The 19,418-nt window shown below is 42.5% G+C and overlaps 1 protein-coding gene across 37 annotated transcripts in view; it reads left to right on the top strand.

The window, feature by feature from the left end:
• Window positions 1-19,418, top strand: part of LOC118374032 (low-density lipoprotein receptor-related protein 1B-like) — a 117,296-nt gene that overhangs the window by 76,126 nt on the left and 21,752 nt on the right. For all 37 annotated transcript variants that reach the window (XM_052524877.1, XM_052524873.1, XM_052524865.1 and 34 more), the window contains 4 exons: window positions 6,738-6,947; window positions 7,040-7,223; window positions 9,371-9,572; window positions 9,709-9,873. In XM_052524877.1, the coding sequence (XP_052380837.1) occupies window positions 6,738-6,947; window positions 7,040-7,223; window positions 9,371-9,572; window positions 9,709-9,873 (761 nt within the window). The remainder of the gene's footprint in view (window positions 1-6,737; window positions 6,948-7,039; window positions 7,224-9,370; window positions 9,573-9,708; window positions 9,874-19,418) is intronic.

Here is a 19,418-nt window from a genome sequence, read left to right as displayed (position 1 = left end):
TCAAGCACCCCTGTAAAGACCTTTATACACTGATTCAAAATGGCTATTGATAACATGTGTATTTTGTGGTTGTGGCCCAAACTCTTGACCCTTTTTATTTTGGGACTATTCGCATGTCAGATTTTGCAGTAAATTAGATTTTATTTTAAAATAAGCTAACATTAATTTGGAAGACGCTGATATTTTATGTTCATCCAAATTATATGGACCCTGATTTTTAACTTTCATTTTTAATTGGCACATTTTTAATGGCAAATTCTTTATCCTAAAATAGAGAACAAACCCCTCTTCACATTGTTTAAGAGAATTAAAATTATCAATAAGTGTAAACAAAAAAGTGATGTTAATTGAAAATGTATCTCTATTTACTCTTAATATGTATTCCTGTTTTAGTATGTTTTAACCTCTTGAAGCTAGGGGACACTATTTTAATTTCCCGAAGTAAACAGCCTATTTCTCAGGACCAGATGCTAGAATATGCATATAATTGACAGCTTAGGATGGAGAACACTAAAGTTTCCAAAACTGTAAAAATATTGTCTGTGTATAGCAGAACTGATATTGCAGACGAAAGCCTGAAATCCAATCAGGAAGCAACCGCTGCATAGCGCACCAGTCAAAAAACATTACTAGAAAACATTCATTCATGAAATCACAAGTGAAATATATTGAAACACAGCTTAGCCTTTTGTTAATCACCCTGTCATCTCAGATTTTGAAAATATGCTTTACAGCCAAAGCAAGAAGCATTTTTGTAAGTTTATCGATAGCATAGCATTATGCCTAGCTAGCAGCAGGCATCATGGTCACAAATCAGAAAAGCAATCAAATTGAATTGTTTACCTTGGATGAGCTTCGGATGTTTTCACTCACGAGACTCCCAGTTAAATGTTCCTTTTTTCCCAAAAATATTTTTTTTTGTAGCCGAATTAACTCCGTTAGTTCACGTTTGGCTGAGAATTCGACTGGAAATTGCGATCATGACAGCTTCGAAAAATATTCCAAATTAGCTCCATAATATTGACAAACATGGCAAACGTTCTTTATCAATCCTTAAGGTGTTTTTCAAATATCTATTTGATAATATATCAACCGGGACTGGTGGCTTCTTAGTAGGATAGAGAGAAACAATGGCCGCATTTGTCTTTTAAGCACAAAACGGACTCCAGCTGACCACTGACACAATGTTGACGTTCAGGCTCATTTTTCAAAATAAAAGCCTGAAACTATGTATTGTGACACTAGACACATTAGGGAAGCCATAGACAAAGTTAAGCTATAACTTGTCAAGCAAATGGCTCTGACCCGAATAATATTTGTATTGTTGGTTAAAGGTATTGTAAGTATTTCACTAAGGACTACACCACGTTAAAATGGCCCTCCTGTGAAGTGGTGGCTTGACATGTGCCTAGCTTTCTGGAAGGGGTCACAATTGGGATTAGGTCTGGACTTTGGCTCGGCAAATTCCAAAACTTCAAATTTGTTGCTTTTTAGCCATTTTCATGTAGATTTGATTGTCTTGCTGCATGACAAATCACATTTTATTGGTCACATAAACATGGTTAGGAGATGTTGATGAGACTATAGCGAAATGCTTGTGCTTCTAGTTCCGACCGTGCAGTTAATATCTAACTTCTTAGGGAGGAGACGGGCTGAAATCCCATTAACTGAATCAATTTGACATTAGCCAGTGAAAGTGCAGGGTGCAAAATTCAAACAAATCTCATAAAAATTCATCAAATATACAAGTATTATACACAATTTTAAAAATGTGTTAATCCCACCAGTGTCTGATTTGAAAAAGGCTTTACGACGAAAGCATACCATGCGATTGTTAGGTCAGCACCAAGTCACAAACACAGCCATTTTACCAGCCAAAGAGGAGTCACAAAAAGCAGAAATGGAGAAAATGTAATGAATCACTAACCTTTGATCTTCATCAGATGACACTCATAGGACTTCATGTTAAACAATAATGTATATTTTGTTCAATAGAGTTAATATTTCTATAAAAATCTCTGTTTACAGTAAGGTTTTGCTTCCAAAACATCTGGTGATTTTGCACATCAATTTACAGAAATACTCATCGTAGCTGAGTTCAGAAATCCACAGGCTCGAGTGGTCATGACATCGCAGACAAATTCCAAATAGTATCTGTAATTTCCGCAGAAAAATGTCAAATGTTTTTTATAATCAAACCTCGGGTTCTTTTTACAATACATAATCGATAATGTCAACCGGAATGTAGCTTCTTCCATAGGCGAGAGAGAATATGGCTGTGCATGAGAAACTCTGCTGGCATCCAGCCATCCACTGACGAGATGGCTTCTTTATCGCTAATTTTTCAAAATAAAAGCCTGAAACTGTCTAGACTGTTTACAGCTTGAGGAAGCCATAGGAAAATGAATCTGGTTGATATCCCTTTAAATGGAGGCAAGTATCCAATGGAACAGAGCTTTCAGGAAAAACAGCACTTGTTGGATTTTCCTCAGGTTTTCGCCTGCAAAATCAGTTCTGTTAAACTCTCAGACAATATTTTGACAGTTTTGGAAACTTTTGTTTTCTATCCTAATCTGACAATTATATGCATATTCTAGCTTCTGGGCCCGAGTAGCAGACAGTGTAATTTGGGAAGGCTTTTCATCCTAAATTCCAAATACTGCCCCTTACCCTAGTGTAGTTAATTTCACTTATTTAACCAGGGATGCCAGTTGAGAACAAGTTCTCATTTACAACTGCGACCTGGCAAAGATAAAGAAAAGTAACAATCAGTTACTCCTGAGGTTGAAGAGGTGCTGTTGCTCCCTCTGCTGTTTCCTGAAATCCACGATCATCTCCTTTTTGTCAACGTTTTGTTGATGTTGAGTGTTTTCCTGACGCCACACTGAGGGCCCTCACGTCCTCCCTGTAGACCATCTCATCATTGTTGTTAATCGAGCCTCCCACTGGAGTGTTGTCTGCAAACTTGATGATTGATTTGTTGGCGTGCATTGCCACGCAGTCATGGGTGAACAGAGTACAGGAGAGGGCTGAGAACGCACACTTGTGGGGCCCCAGTGTGGAGGATCAGCGGAGTGGAGATGTTACCTACCCTCACCACCTAGGGGCGGCCCTTCAGGAAGTCAAGGACCCTGTTGCACAGGGCGGGATCCAGACCCAGGGTCTGTAGCTTAATGACGAGTTTGGAGGGTGCTATGGTGTTAAATGCTGAGCTGTAGTCGATGAACAGCATTCTTACATAGGTATTCCTCTTGTCCAGATGGGTAAGGTCAGTGTGATTGCGATTTCTTCGTTTGTGGAAATATTGGGGCGGTAAGCAAATTGGAGTGGGACTAAGGTGTCGGGTAGGGTGGATGTGAAATGGTCCTTGACCTGTCTCTCAAAGCACTTCATGATGATGGAAGTGAGTGTGATAGTCGTCCAGCTCCGGTATCTTAGCTTTTTTGGGAACAGGAACAATGGTGGCCCTCATGAAGCATGTGGGAACAGCTTAGGGATTGATTGAATATGTCCGTAAACACACCAGCCAGCTGGTCTGCATTCTCTGAGGACGCGGCTAGGGAAAACGTCTGGGCCGGCAGACTTGCGAGGGTTAACACGTTTAAATGTTTTACTCACGTTGGCTGCGGTGAAGGAGAGTCCGCAGGTTTTGGTAGTGGGCCTTGGTAGTGGGCCATGTCAGTGGCACTGTATTGTCCTCAAAGCGAGCAAAGGAGTTGGTCTGGGAGCTAGACATTGGTGTCTGCGACTGGGATGGTTTTCTTTTTGTTGTCTGTGATTGACTGTAGACCTTGCCACATACGTCTCGTGTCTGAGCCGTTGCAATACGACTCGACTGTCTCTACACTGACGCTTAGCTTGTTTGATTGCCTTGCGGAGGGAATAGCTACACTGTTTGTATTTGGTTATTTTTCCGGTCGCCTTGCCATAATTAACTTTATTAAGACTTTGTATGTTATCTGTCAATACAAATACACTGCTCAAAAAAAAATAATGGAACACTTAAACAACACAATGTAACTCCAAGTCAATTACACTTCTGTGAAATCAAACTGTCTACTTAGGAAGCAACACTGATTGACAATAAATTCCACATGCTGTTGTGCAAATGGAATAGACAACAGGTGGAAATTATAGGCATTTAGCAAGACACCCCCAATAAAGGAGTGGTTCTGCAGGTGGGGACCACAGACCACTTCTCAGTTCCTATGCTTCCTGGCTGATGTTTTGGTCACTTTTGAATGCTGACGGTGCTTTCACTCTAGTGGTAGCATGAGACGGAGTCTACAACCCACACAAGTGGCTCAGGTAGTGCAGCTCATCCAGGATGGTACATCAATGCGAGATGTGGCAAGAAGGTTTGCTGTGTCTGTCAGCGTAGTATCCAGAGCATGGAGGCGCTACCAGGAGACAGGCCAGTACACCAGGAGACGTGGAGGAGGCCGTAGGAGGGCAACAACCCAGCAGCAGGACCGCTACCTCCGCCTTTGTGCAAAGAGGAGCAGGAGGAGAACTGCCAGATCCCTTCAAAATGACCTCCAGCAGGCCACAAATGTGAATGTGTCTGCTCAAACGGTCAGAAACAAACTCCATGAGGGTGGTATGAGGGCCTGACGTCCACAGGTGGGGGTTGTGCTTACAGCCCAACACCGTGCAGGACGTTTGGCATTTGCCAGAGAACACCGAGATTGGCAAATTCGCCACTGACGCCCTGTGCTTTTCACAGAAGAAAGCAGGTTCACACTGAGCACATGAGACAGACATGACAGTCTGGAGACGCCGTGGAGAACATTCTACTGCCTGCAACATCATGACCGGTTTGGCGGTGGGTCAGTCATGGTGTGGGGTGGTATTTCTTTGGGGGGCCGCACAGCCCTCCATGTGCTCGCCAGAGGTAGACTGACTGCCATTAGGTACTGAGATGAGATCCTCGGACCCCTTGTGAGACCATATGCTGGTGCGGTTGGCCCTGGGTTCCTCCTAATGCAAGACAATGCTAGACCTCATGTGGCTGGAGTGTGTCAGCAGTTCCTGCAAGAGGAAGGCATTGATACTATGGACTGGCCCGCACGTTCCCCAGACCTGAATCCAATGCTTTAGTCCAGGTCTGGGAGGAGATCCCTCAGGAGACCATCCGCCACCTCGTCAGGAGCATGCCTGGGCGTTGTAGGGAGGTCATACAGGCACGTGGAGGCCACACACACTACTGAGCCTCATTTTGACTTGTTTTAAGGACATTACATCAAAGTTGGATCAGCCTGTAGTGTGGTTTTACACTTTAATTTTGAGTGTGACTCCAACTCCAGACCTCCCTCGGTTGATAAATTTGATTTTCATAATTGTGTGATTTTGTTGTCAGCACATTCAACTATGTAAAGAAAAAAGTACTTAATAAGAATCATTCATTCAGATCTAGGATGTGTTATTTTAGTGTTCCCTTAATTTTGTTGAGCAGTGTACAATTGTTAAATTAAGAGCCTAGTTGGTTTAGTTATGGAAAAAGCAGCAACCTTCCCACTAGCCATGATGGGCTTTCTCTTATGAGTGGACTGGACATGTCGATTTCAGACCACTCGTCTGTGATAGAGCGCATAACTGATTAATTTACCAACACTCAACACCCATTGCACATGGCCGGTATCAGTAAACGTAGGCAATGAAACAATCATATTTTTGCCAGCCGAACCAGCTCTGCTAGGGTGAGTGAACTGGTCAGTGCGCTGTTCTCTCATTTGTGTCGAAGTAGCTCGTCAACGTTGGCTTGGGTGTTTGACTGCTGTTAGGTCAGAACGCTCGGCTCAACCCTACTCATCGGCCAGAGCGTCCAATGTGTGCTCTGAACGCTCTGAGACCGAAATGCTCTGAATTTGCAATCTGATACCGCTCTGAGGTTACCAACGCCCAGATTACATTTACAAGCACACTCAAAGTACAAACCAGCTTTTATTCTTGATCTTTGGTTGTTTAGTACATTGCCTCACATGTGAATCCTTAGATGGGTGGGGCTTAAGCTTAAAAGGGTGTGAACGATGCTGAATGTGTGACTAGCTCTCAGTAGGTACCAAATATTCAAGGGCCATTTTCTCAAGTGAGGTTACAAGTTTATTAACTTTCAAAGCAGAATTACTTTTGCGTTCAACTATTGTATGATATACCATATTCTAGCTCTGTCTACTCATCCAATGTAAAAAATAAAATAAACAACCTTTTCAAATGTCGCTACATAAGACCGAATCAAGCCAGTTGGTCTCAAATGTTCGAATGCTTTTTACTCCTAAATGGGATTCTAAGTATATCAACTTTTTAAAGCAGCATTACTTCCTGTTTCCTCCAACTATGGTGTATGATATGCCATTTTGAAGCTCTGAGTGTTCTTTTATCAAATGTAAAAACACCTTCAAATTTTGGTACATAAGACTGAAAAAAAGATGGTGGGTCACAAATGGCATCTAGAGAATCCCTATGGGAGAATGCTAGTTTTCTATACATCCTTCCAGCAAGAAAACGAGCCAGCGGATTGCAGTGCCATCTGAGTATTTAGGAAATTGAGTTCCAAACCAGTGTGCCAAATTTAATTATGTAACATGGAGAAATTAAGGTGAGAAAAGACTCTAACATGCATTGCTGGCTCAACCTAATAGATGCAACGAATGTAGATTTGTCTAATTATAGTTGTCATTGTATTCAAAATGGTGTGTTTTGGCATGGTATATTGATGGTGTATTTTGTCTGTGTAGATGAGGCTCACCTGCTGGCGTCTGTTCAGAATGAGCTGCTGGTGTTGGGGTTGCATAGCTCCAGCCTTTCATTGCTCTCCACTAGTCAGACACCTGTGTTCTGTGTGGATTATGACTGGAGAGACCAGAGGGTATACTGGGTCAGTCTGGAGGAGGAGAGCATCAAGTGGACTTCCATCAACACCAAGGAAACAGGCACTCTGGTCAAAGGTTAGTACTCTAACCAAGGACAGGGTTAGTACCAAGCACAGTCTCAGCCCTACTGTCTACTAGATGTTTAACAGAATGCTCTCTTTCTGTAGGTGTGAAGTCTGATTCTATAGCTGTGGATTGGGTTGGCAGGAACCTGTACTGGCTGGATGGGCTGGCCAGTCAGATTCTGGCTGTGAGGCTGGGCACATCTACAGTAAAGTCTCAGAACTACATAGTGGTTCTGGATGAGGATCTGGAGCAGCCTCGCTCACTACTGCTGCTGCCACACAAAGGGTGGGTTCGGGTGTGAGGGCTGCTGCCACACAAAGGGTGGGTTCGGGTGTGAGGGCTGCTGTCACACAAGGTATACAAATGAATATACCTATCACTCTGTTTTTATAACACAACCCTGAAAAGTCCATTATCCCTCTGAAGAGTATGAATTAGGTTGAGAGGAGGTTTCGAGACTTAAAGCAACCTGTGTACAAATTGTTTGAAGCACAATAGACCGTCATAGCTGTGTGCAGGAAAACCTTGATAGAGCATGGGTGGAATAAGCATTGTGGTGCTCATGTGAATTTCAATTTTTTTGGAGGGGGGACTTCAGGTCCAAACCTTCTCTCGCATAGTTTTTTTGTTTTCAATTTCCATGATGTTTACATCTGAAGGTGATTATTTATTATGTGGTCCTTCTGTAGCTCAGTTGGTAGAGCATGGCGCTTGTAACGCCAGGGTAGTGGGTTCGATTCCCGGGACCACCCATACGTAGAATGTATGCACACGCTTTGGATAAAAGCGTCTGCTAAATGGCATTTATTATTATTATTATTATTCATTATTCAACATACAACAATACAAGTTAGGTAAAAGTAATCAATAATGAAAAATGGTAACAGAAATGTTGTAGTTAGAATTAATTGAATATTAAAAGCTCATTTTCTAGAGGGAGGTGAAAAAACAAACACATTTAAGCCAATAAGGAACTGAACAATTTGTTTTCCTTGTGGTTCTCGCTCACGAGTCAGTGTTGATTTGCAAATTTTCCTCTAATGGGGTCTTTGGCTTAGATATGATGGTAGGGTGATTTAAATATAACTGAGCTTCAAACAAAGCTTATAGACAACTATAATTCAATCCAATTAAAACTAAAATAGGCATATGGAATTTTCATCACACAATTTCTATAACATCCACAAATCGAATAAAAATAATCATACAATGATTTAGCCCATAAATCATGAGTACAATCGGTCCGAATTGTGAAAATGAAACCACATCCCTATATATGAGTCTGTATAGTTCATATATTTTTTAAAAAACATTTATCTCCCCAATTTCATGGTATCCAATTGGAGGTTAGTCTTGTCTTCACTCATAGCTGCAACTCCCGTACGGACTCTGAGCAGCGACGGTCGAGAGCCGTGCATCCTCCGAAACCCAACCAAGCCACACTGCTTCTTGACACAATGCCCGCTTAACCCGGAAGCCATCGCCACCAATGCATCGGCGGACACGCTGTACTCTTGGTGACCGTGTCAGCGTGCATGCGCCCGGCCTGCCACAGGAGTCGCTAGAGCGCAATTGGACAAGACATCCCTGCCGGCCAAACCCTCCCCTAACTCAGACTGGGCCAATTGTGCACTGCTGCGTGCGTCTCCCGGTCGCAGCCGTGCTGCTTGGACTTGAATCAGGATCTCTAGCGGCACAGCTATCACTGCGATGTAATGCCTTAGACCCTTGCGCCACTCGGGAGGCCCTAGGGTCTGTATAGTTTGACACTGACTCCAACTTAGGTTCCCAATGTGGTTGGTTTGTAAATGGTGTGGGGAAAATGTTTCATAATCAAAATGGCCTAATTCAGTCTGATAGATGTGCAGGTCCCTCTGGCGCTTCCACCTGTTTAGAAGTTCGCATGAAAGTCTGTCCTGTTTTTTAGAACCTCACTCTGCTTGGTTGAGCCTGAAGGAAGACGGGTTTTTAATTTGATTATGTTGGTTGTAAAAACACTCCTCCCCCTTACATGTTTAATTGCTCTAGCCAGTATTCAGAACTTGTATGTCCTCACGGGCAATTAATTTTGCAGCATTCATAAAACATATCACATGTGAAAGGGAAGCTGCCACACAAAGGTGGGTGAGGGGACAGGGTGTTAAAATAAAGCTTCAGTAGAATATAATAAAGCATAAACTCGTCTGAAGTTGTGGACTGTAGGACAGATTTTGGTAGACTGATAGCTGTAGGCAAACCTGTTCCTGGAGTGCTGCAGCTACTGCAGGATTTTGTCCCAACTGAGCTGATTGATCAGTTTAGTAATGATTGCCTAAATTCAACACACTTGGTCTTCCAGGTTGGTTAAATGAGAAACTACAAGTTCCTTGGGCACTCCAGAACCAGGGTTGCCTACCCCTGATGTAGACTAATCGTTGTTCTTTCTCTCCCAGGTTGATGTATTGGTCAGAGGTTGGTAGCGATCCCCAGATTGAGCGGTCAGGGATGGATGGCTCTGAGAGGAAGGTGGTGTTGACTCGTGGTCTCAGCCGGCCAGTCAGTCTCTCTGTGGACACTCTCACTGACCGAATCTACTGGGCAGATGAAAAACTGCAGTGCATCGGCTCTGTATCCCTGGAAGGACACAATGTCAGGGTAACACTGCAGCTAACATGATTTATGGTTATACTCTTTACAGTAAACATGGAATGTCTAGATATGAACTTTACTGTAAACATGGAATGTGACTGGTTAAGACTGTTCTTTTTGCTCTTATCTGTCTTCACAAAAGCTTCTGCAGCTGACTGAAATGCCCAGTCCATTCTCTGTAATGGTTTTCAATGACATGGTCTACTGGTCTGACACCAAGAGGAGAACCATTCAAGTATCCCACAAGAACACGGGCAAGAACCGTAAAGTTTTACTCAAAAGACCTGGACAGCCTTTTGGCATCAGGGTAAGGCTTTAGACGAGGACTGGGGTTAAGGGAATGGGTTCAACCTTAAGGTCCTCCGAGAGAGAGAAAAGAGAGAAAGAGAGGAGAGAATTAGAGAATGCACACTTAGATTCACACAGGACACCGAATAGGACAGGAGAAGTACTCCAGATATAACAAACTGACCCTAGCCCCCCGACACAAACTACTGCAGCATAAACACTGGAGGCTGAGACAGGAGGGGTCAGGAGACACTGTGGCCCCATCCGAGGACACCCCCGGACAGGGCCAAACAGGAGGAATATAACCCCACCCACTTTGCCAAAGCACAGCCCCCACACCACTAGAGGGGTATCTTCAACCACCAATTTACCATCCTGAGACAAGGCTGAGTATAGCCCACAAAGATCTCCGCCATGGCACAACCCAAGGGGGACGCCAACCCAGACAGGATGACCACATCAGTGAATCAACCCACTCAGGTGACGCACCCCTTCCAGGGACGGCATGAGAGAGCCCCAGTAAGCCAGTGACTCAGCCCCTGTAATAGGGTTTGAGGCAGAGAATCCCAGTGGAAAGAGGGGAACTTTATAATCAGTGGTAGTGGTTATGTTGCCCTTCTCTCCCTCCGTCTTGAAGTGTCTCGCGGTCTCTCTCGCTCTCAATTCAATTTAAGGGCTTTATTGGCAAACATATGTAGATAATAAACAATATTGAAACAATACTAATTTACAGGGGACATAAATCACAAAAGCTCCAAGAAAAGTGACCTTTCAAGTGTCATATGTGCAAATAGTGTACAAAGGGGAAAATAAACCAACAGAAATACTAGTTGTATTTACAATGGTCTTTGTTCTTCACTGGTTGCCCTTTTTCTTGTGGCGATTGCCGGTATTTCACTATATATGTAGAGAGATAGATGTGAGAGATAGTTGATCAAAATTGGATTTGTTTTCGAATTCTTTGTGGATCTGTGTAGTCTGAGGGAAATATATGACACTAACCTGGTCATACATTTGGCATCAGGTTAGGAAGTGCAGCTCGGTTTACACCTCATTTTGTGGGCAGTGAGCACATAGCCTGTCATCTTTTGAGAGCAAGGTCTTGCCTTCGGCGGCCTTTCTCAATTGTAAAGCTATGCTCACTGAGTCTGTACAAGATTTCCTTAATTTTGGGTCAGTCAGTGGTCAGGTATTCTGCCACTGTACTCTGTTTTAAGGCTAAATAGCATTCTAGTTTGCTGTTTTTTTGTCATTTCTTTCCAGTGTCAAGAATAATTTGTTTTCTCATGATTTGGTTGGGTCTAATTGTGTTGCTGTCCTAGGGCTATGTGTGGTCTGTTTGAACTAAGGCCCAGGACAAGCTTGCTTAGGCGACTCTTCTCCAGGTTCATCTCTCTGTAGGTGATGACTTTGTGGAAGGTTTGGGAATTGCTTCCTTTTTGGTTGTAGGTTATTTTCTGGATTTTGATAATTAGCGTTAACGACCTAATTCTGCTCTGCATGCATTATTTGGTGTTTTCTGCTGTACATAGATGATATTTTTGCAGAAATCTGCATGCAGTTTCTCAATTTGGTATTGTCCCATTGTTGTGATTTTCTGGGGGTTGATGAGTGGACCCCCAGATCTCAACTATAAAGGGCAATGGGTTCTACAACTGATTCAAGTATTTTTTTGCTAGATCCTAATTTGTTGAATTTAATGTTCCTTTTGATGGCAAAGGAGGCCCTTGTTGCCTTGTCTCTCAGATCGTTCACAGCTTTGTGTAAGTTACCTATAACGCTGATGTTTAGGCCAGAGAAGAGTTTTGTGTGTTTTAGGGCAACAGTGTTTTAATGTAATTTCTACTCGTGATCTGGGAATTGGACTTTCCTTTGAACACCATTATCTTTGTCTTACTAAGATTTACTGTTAGGGCCCAGATCTGACATAATCTGTGCAGAAGATCTAGGTGCTGCTGTAGGCCCTCCTTGGTTGGGGACAGAAGCACCAGATCATCAGCAAACCGTAAACATTTGACTTCAGATTCTAGTAGAGTGAGGCAGTGTTGCAGACTGTTCTAGTGCCATCACCAACTTCTTGACATTATATAGAGTAGACATTATATAGAGTAGACATATAGAGTGCTGTGAAAATATTTGCCCCCTTCCTGATTTTAATTTTTTGCACATTTCTCACACTTAAATGTTTCAGATCATCAAACAAATTTAAATATTACGCAAAGGTAACCCAAGTAAACACACAATGCAGTTTTTAACTTATAGCTGCAGGGGCAGTATTTGAGTAGCTTAGATGAAAGGTGCACAGAGGTGCCCATATTCAACGGCCTGCTCCTCAGTCATAGTTGCTAATATTAGCATATTATTAATATTGGATAGAAAACACTGAAGTTTCTAAAACTGTTTAAATTATGTCTGTGTATAACAGAACTCTGAAAGCAGGCAAAAACCTGAAATTCCACTTCCTGTTTTTTTTCTGGGGTGTCAGATTTTTGACCAAGCTCTCATTGAAATTACAGTGAGATATGGATGAGGTTTCACTTCCTACTCCTTCCACTAGATGTCAATAGAACTTTGACTGACTAATGTGAAGGGGGGTCAAATGAGAAAGGAAAGTTGACCATGCATTCAGTTGACCATGCATTCACTGTGCGCGTTCACCGGGGAAGGACCTGCCTTCCACCGGTTATCTGAAGTCATTCTAATTCTCCGGCTGGAACGTTATTCAAGATATATGTAAACAACATTATAAAGATTGTTTCACTACATCAATTGACATGTTTCTACTGACTGTTACGGAACTTTTGGACATTTCGTCACGTTATAGTGGATGCGCTTTGTGACTTTTGAATTGTTTACCAAACGCACTAACCAAAGTAGCTAATTGGACATAAATAACGGACATTTTCGAATAAATCAAGCATTTATTGTGGACCTGAGATTCCTAGGACTGCATTCTGGTGTTCATCAAAGGTAAGGAAACATTTATCATGCATTTTCTGGTTTCTGTTGACTACAACATGACTGCTAATTTGTGTACTGTTCTGAGCTCCGTCTCAGATTATTGCATGGGTTGCTTTTTCCATACATTTAAAAAAAAAAAATCGGACACAGCAGTTGCATTAAGGAGAGGTACATCTATAATTCCATGTATGATCATCTGCATTTATGATGAGTATTTCTGTTGAAACGAAGTGGCTATGCAAAATCACTTGATGTTTTTGGAACTGGTGAATATAATAAGCCAATGTAAACTCACATTTGATATAAATATAAACTTTATCAAACAAAACATGCATGTATTGTTTAACATTAAGTTCTGAGTCATCTGATGAAGATAAAATTAATCACTAACCTTGAATTATCTTTGTTTCTGCTTTTTGTGAAAGCTATATTTAGCTGGAAAATGGCTGTGCTTATTGTGGTTTGGTGTAGACCTAACATAATCGTTTGTAGTGCTTTTGCTGAAAAGCATATTTGAAATCGGACCCTGGTGGGATTAACAACGAGAATAGCTTTAAAATGGTATGTATGTTTTAGGAATTGTAATTATGAGATTTCTGTGGGTTGAATTTGGCGCCCTCTATTTTCACTGGTAGTTGTCATATTGATCCCGTTAGCGGGATTGCAGCCAAGTTTTAAGTGACAGCTTTTTAAGAAATAAAAGTATCCGAACCTTCATGGCCCTATGTGAAAAAGTAATTGCTCCCTAAACCTAATAACTGGTTGCGCCACCCTCAGCAGCAACAACTGCAATCAAGAGTTTGCGATAACTGGCAATGAATCTTTCACATCACTGTGGAGGAATTTTGGCCCACTCTCCTTTGCATAATTGTTTTAATTCAGCCACATTGGAGGGTTTTAGAGCATGAACTTCCTTTTTAAGGTCACGCCACAGCGTGGATTCAAGTCCGGACTTTGACTACACCACTCCAAACCAATTTTTTTTTTAAGCCATTGAGGTGGACTTGGTGGTGTGTTTTGGATCGGTTTCCTGCTGCAGAACCAAAGTGCGCTTCAGCTTGAGGTCACGAACTGATGGCAGGACATTCTCCCTCACGTTTTTTTGGGAGAGAGCAGAATTCATGGTTTCATCAATCACAGAAAGTAGTCCAGATCCTAAAACAGCCCCAGACCATCAAACTACCGCCACCCTATTTGACACTTGCTATTATGTTCATTTTCTGAAATGCTGTGTTACTTTTACGCCAGATGTAATGGGACGCACACCTTCCAAAAAAGTTCAACTTTGTCCCGTCAGATCACAGAATATTTTCCCAAAAGTCTTGGGGATCATCAAGATGTTTTTTGCCAAAAGTGAGACGAGCCATTGTTCTTTTTGGTCAGCAGTGGTTTTTGCCTTGGAACTCTGCCAAGGATGTAATTTTTGCCCAGTCTCTTTCTTATGGTCATGAACACTGACCTTAACTGAGGCAAGTGAGTCCTGCAGATCTTTAGATGTTGTGGTTTCTTTTGTGACCTCTGAGTTGTCGCTGAACTCTTGATTTAATTTTGGTAGGCCGGCCACTCCAGGGAAGGTTCACCACTGTTCCAAATGTTCTGCATTTGTGGATTTTTGCTCTCACTGGTTTGCTGGAGTCCAAAAGTTTCAGAAATGGCTTTAACCCTTTCCAGACTGATAATGTCTTAATTTGTTTCTCATCTGTTCCAGAATTTATTTGTATCGTGGCATATCTTGCTTTTTGAGGTCTGTTGGCCTACTTCACTTTGTCAGACAGGTTCTATTGAAATTATTTCTTGATTAAACATGTCTTGCAGTAATCAGGCCTGGGTGTGGCTAGTGAAATTGAACTCAGCTTTCCAAAAAATGTGATTAACCACATTAATTCATGATTTAACAAGGGGGGCTTTTTCACAGGGCCATGAAGGTTCGGATACTTTGATTTATTAAAAAAGCTAAAGTATCACTTAACCTGAATTTTCTGTTTACTTGGGTTATCTTTGTGTAATATTTACATTTGTTTGATCTGAAATGTTTAAGTGTGACATATAATATAAATCAGGAACGGGGAACTGCTGTGGAAGTATTTGTGTGTATGTATATATATATGTGTGTGTGTGTATATACTTTCACAGCAGTGTATATATATATATAGGTGTGTGTATACTTTCACAGCAGTGTATATATATATATATATATATATAGGTGTGTGTGTAGAAATACTTTCACAGCAGTATATATATTATGTGTATATGTACAAATACTTTCACAGCAGTGTATATATATTATGTGTATATGTGTGTGTGTGGTTGAAGTTTACATGCACCTTAGCCAAATACATGTCAAATCAGTTTTTCACTATTCCAGACATGGAATCCTAGTAAAAATTCCTTGTCTTAGGTCAGTTAGGATCACCACTTTATTTAAAGAATGTGAAATGTCAGAATGATAGAGGTTTATTTATTTTATTTCAGAAGTTTACATACTCAATTAGTATTTGGTAGCATTGCCTTTAAATTGTTTAACTTCAGTTAAGCATTTTGGTTAGCCTTCCACAAGATTCTCACAATAATTTGGATTAATTTTGGCCCATTGCTCCTGACAGAGCTGGTGTAACGAAGTCAGGTTTGTAGGCCTCCTTGCTCGCACACGCTTTTTCAGTTCTTCAGTTCTTGAATTGCACCAGTCCCTCCTGAACATGATGCTGCCACCCCTGTGCTTCAAGGTTGGGATGGTGTTCTTTGGCTTGCAAACCTCTCCCATTTTCCTCCAAACATAACGATGGTCATTATGGCCAAACAGTTATATTTTTGTTTCATCAGACGAGGACATTTCCCCAAAAAGTACACTTTTTGTCTCCATGTGCAGCTGCAAACCGTAATCTGGCTTGTTTTGGAGCAGTGGCTTCTTTGCCGAGTGGCCTTAAAGGTTTTGTCGATACATGTACTTCTGTCCATATTTCCTCCAGCATCTTTAAGGTCCTTTGCTGTTCTGGGATTGGTTTGCACTTTTCGCACCAAAGTACGTTCATCTCTTGGATAGAACACGTCTCCTCCCTGAGCGGTATGAGGCTGCGTGGTCCTATGGTCTTTATACTTGCGTACTATTGTTTGTACAGATGAACGTGGTAGCTTCAGGCATTTTGAAATTGCTCCCAAGGTTGAACTAGACTTCTGGAGGTCTATACATTTTTTTCTGAGATCTTAGGATGTCTGCTTGACATGTTTTAGATTTGATAGGGAAGCTAAATATACTGTTTAGGTTTTCTACTGTTAGTTTACACTTTCACTACTAGTGAAACTTTTTGTCCAGGAAATTGTCTAGAAGAGATTGAATTTGTTGCCTAATTTTGTAGTCTCCTTCCATCTATAGCATTTCTTAATATTATTCAGCTCCTTTGGCTTCGATCCCTCACGATTGAGCAAAGTAGTGCGATTTTGCTGTGATCTGATATGGGTGTCAGTGGACTGACTGAATGCTCTGGGTTGAGGTCAGTGATAAAGTAGTCTACAGTACTACTGCCAAGAGATGAGCTATAGGTGTACCTAATGTAGGAGTCCACACGAAGCCTACCATTGACTTCGTACATAAAGAGCTGCAGGAGTTGTGACCCATTTATGTTCTCCTAGTTGTGCCTAGGGGGGGCATTGCTGTCACCTCCAGGTAGGTGTCTGTCTTCTGTGTGCTGAGGCTGTCAGATTATTGTCCAGTTCTGGCATTTAGGTGGCCACAAACTAGTACATGTCCCTGGGCCAGTAAATTATTGATTTTCTCCTCCAGGAAGGAGAAGCTGTCTTCATTAAATTATGTGGATTCTAGTGGGGGGATGGATATACACTGCTCAAAAAAACAAAGGGAACACTTAAACAACACAATGTAACTCCAAGTCAATCACACATCTGTGAAATCAAGCTGTCCACTTAGGAAGCAACACTGATTGACAATACCTTTCACATGCTGTTGTGCAAATGGAATAGACAACAGGTGGAAATTATAGGCATTTAGCAAGACACCCCCAATAAAGGAGTGGTTCTGCAGGTGGGGACCACAGACCACTTCTCAGTTCCTATGCTTCCTGGCTGATGTTTTGGTCACTTTTGAATGCTGGCGGTGCTTTCACTCTCGTGGTAGCATAAGACTGAGTCTACAACCCACAAGTGGCTCAGGTAGTGCAGCTCATCCAGGATGGCACATCAATGCGAGATGTGGCAAGAAGGTTTGCTGTGTGTCAGCGTAGTGTCAGAGCATGGAGGCGCTACCAGGAGACAGGCCAGTACATCAGGAGACGTGGAGGAGGCCGTAGGAGGGCAATAACCCAGCAGCAGGACCGCTACCTCCGCCTTTGTGCAAGGAGGAGCAGGAGGAGCACTGCCAGAGCCCTTCAAAATTACCTCCAGCAGGCCACAAATGTGCATGTGTCTGCTCAAATGGTCCGAAACAGACTCCATGAGGGTGGTATGAGGGTCCGACGTCCACAGGTGGGGGTTGTGCTTACAGCCCAACACCGTGCAGGACGTTTGGCATTTGCCAGAGAACACCAAGATTGGCAAATTCGCCACTGACGCCCTGTGCTCTTCACAGAAGAAAGCAGGTTCACACTGAGCACATGTGACAGTCTGGAGACGCCGTGGAGAACATTCTGCTGCCTGTAACATCCTCCAGCATGACCGTTTTGGCGGTGGGTCAGTCATGGTGTGGGGTGGTATTTCTTTGGGGGGGCCGCACAGCCCTCCATGTGCTCGCCAGAGGTAGCCTGACTGCCATTAGGTACCGAGATGAGATCCTCAGACCCCTTGTGAGACCATATGCTGGTGCGGTTGGCCCTGGGTTCCTCCTAACGCAAGACAATGCTAGACCTCATGTGGCTGGAGTGTGTCAGCAGTTCCTGCAAGAGGAAGGCATTGATGCTATGGACTGGCCCGCCCGTTCCCCAGACCTGAATCCTATTGAGCACATCTGGGACATGTCTCGCTCCATCCACCAACGCCACGTTGCACCACAGACTGTTCAGGAGTTGGTGGATGCTTTAGTCCAGTTCTGGGAGGAGATCCCTCAGGAGACCATCCGCCACCTCATCAGGAGCATGCCTGGGCGTTGTAGGGAAGTCATACAGGCATGTGGAAGCCACACACTACTGAGCCTCATTTTGACTAGTTTTAAGGACATTACATCATAGTTGGATCAGCCTGTAGTGTGGTTATCCACTTTAATTTTGAGTGTGACTCCAAATCCAGACCTCCATGCGTTGATAAATTTGATTTCCATGGAATATTTGTGATTTTGTTGTCAGCACATTCAACTATGTAAAGAAAAAAGTATTTAATAAGATTATTTCATTCATTCAGAACTAGGATGTTATGTTATTTTAGTGTTCCCTTTATTTTTTTGAGCAGTGTAGGTAGCACACAGGGGGACATTTTTGTCTGCTGAGATCATTTCCTTTTACTTCTAGCCAAATGGCATATGTCCTGTTTTGATTAATTTAATAGATTGAGTTAGGTCCGCTCTCTACCAAAATAGCATACCCCCTTAGTCCCTTCCCTGATTCACAGCTGGAAGTTTGGATGGGACTACCAGCTTTCTACCCTAGAGGGCAACCAGTGGGTCCATCTCCTCTTTAATGTTTCTTTGGTGGATAACAATGTCTAATTCTGATTATTTTGGTAAAGTCCAGGTTCCTGCTCTTTAGGCCAAAGGTAGATGACCTCAGGCCTTGGATATTATAGGATGAGATAGTTGAGGCTTTGTCCCATAAAGATTCAAGATGGCGTAGCAGTGCAGACGTGGTTTGACATTATCTCCTGTGTATTTGTCTTTCTTTGTATACATTTCAATTTCTTTTCAATCTTATCCATTTTTTAAATTAAATATACCTTCCGGCAACCCGCCTCACCCAATTTGATACGGATCTGCTACTTTTAGACATTTTAGCCAGAACCTCCATCAGCAGCTAGCCATCAAAATTAAACAGCTAATTAGCTACTAGTGTTGTGGAAAATCGGTTCAAATATGACACTTGCAAGAACTTGTGAAATCAAATAGGCTTTTAATACAAAGTATAGCAAGCCGGAGTGGTCCGCGGAACACACACCGCTTCCCAGAGCCCCGGCTCCTGTATTTATACACATAGCATATGGGTCCAACCCATATGTAGATAAGCATACTTCCCCTAATTCTTCTGCCTACCATTATCTTTTTAGTTCAGGCTTCCTGCTTGTTCACGCCCAATAACGCCCATATCTGCTTTTCGTCAGATTATAATGGTGGCAAGAGCCTTGCTTTGTCCTAAAAATACTATACATTCCTCTATACTATAGGCCTATGCTTTGGCCCTGCACTTAGGTTGTGTTTGTGTGTGTTCTTATCTAGGATCAGCAGACTGTGTCTATCTTTAGTGTGTCCAGTTGTCCTAGGCCCCCATGTGTTGCCTTCTCTTCGTGTGGTCTGTTTTTAATGTTCAGCTGTCCTATACTCATGGCCTTACTCTGGCCTCCTGTCCTATACTCTCATGGCCTTACTCTGGCCTCCTGTCCTATACTCTCATGGCCTTACTCTGGCCTCCTGTCCTATACTCTCATGGCCTTACTCTGGCCTCCTGTCCTATA

The sequence above is a fragment of the Oncorhynchus keta genome, chromosome 9 (assembly GCF_023373465.1).
Source record: "Oncorhynchus keta strain PuntledgeMale-10-30-2019 chromosome 9, Oket_V2, whole genome shotgun sequence".
Lineage (NCBI taxonomy): Eukaryota > Metazoa > Chordata > Actinopteri > Salmoniformes > Salmonidae > Oncorhynchus > Oncorhynchus keta.
This window is presented reverse-complemented; position numbering and strand designations above follow the sequence as displayed.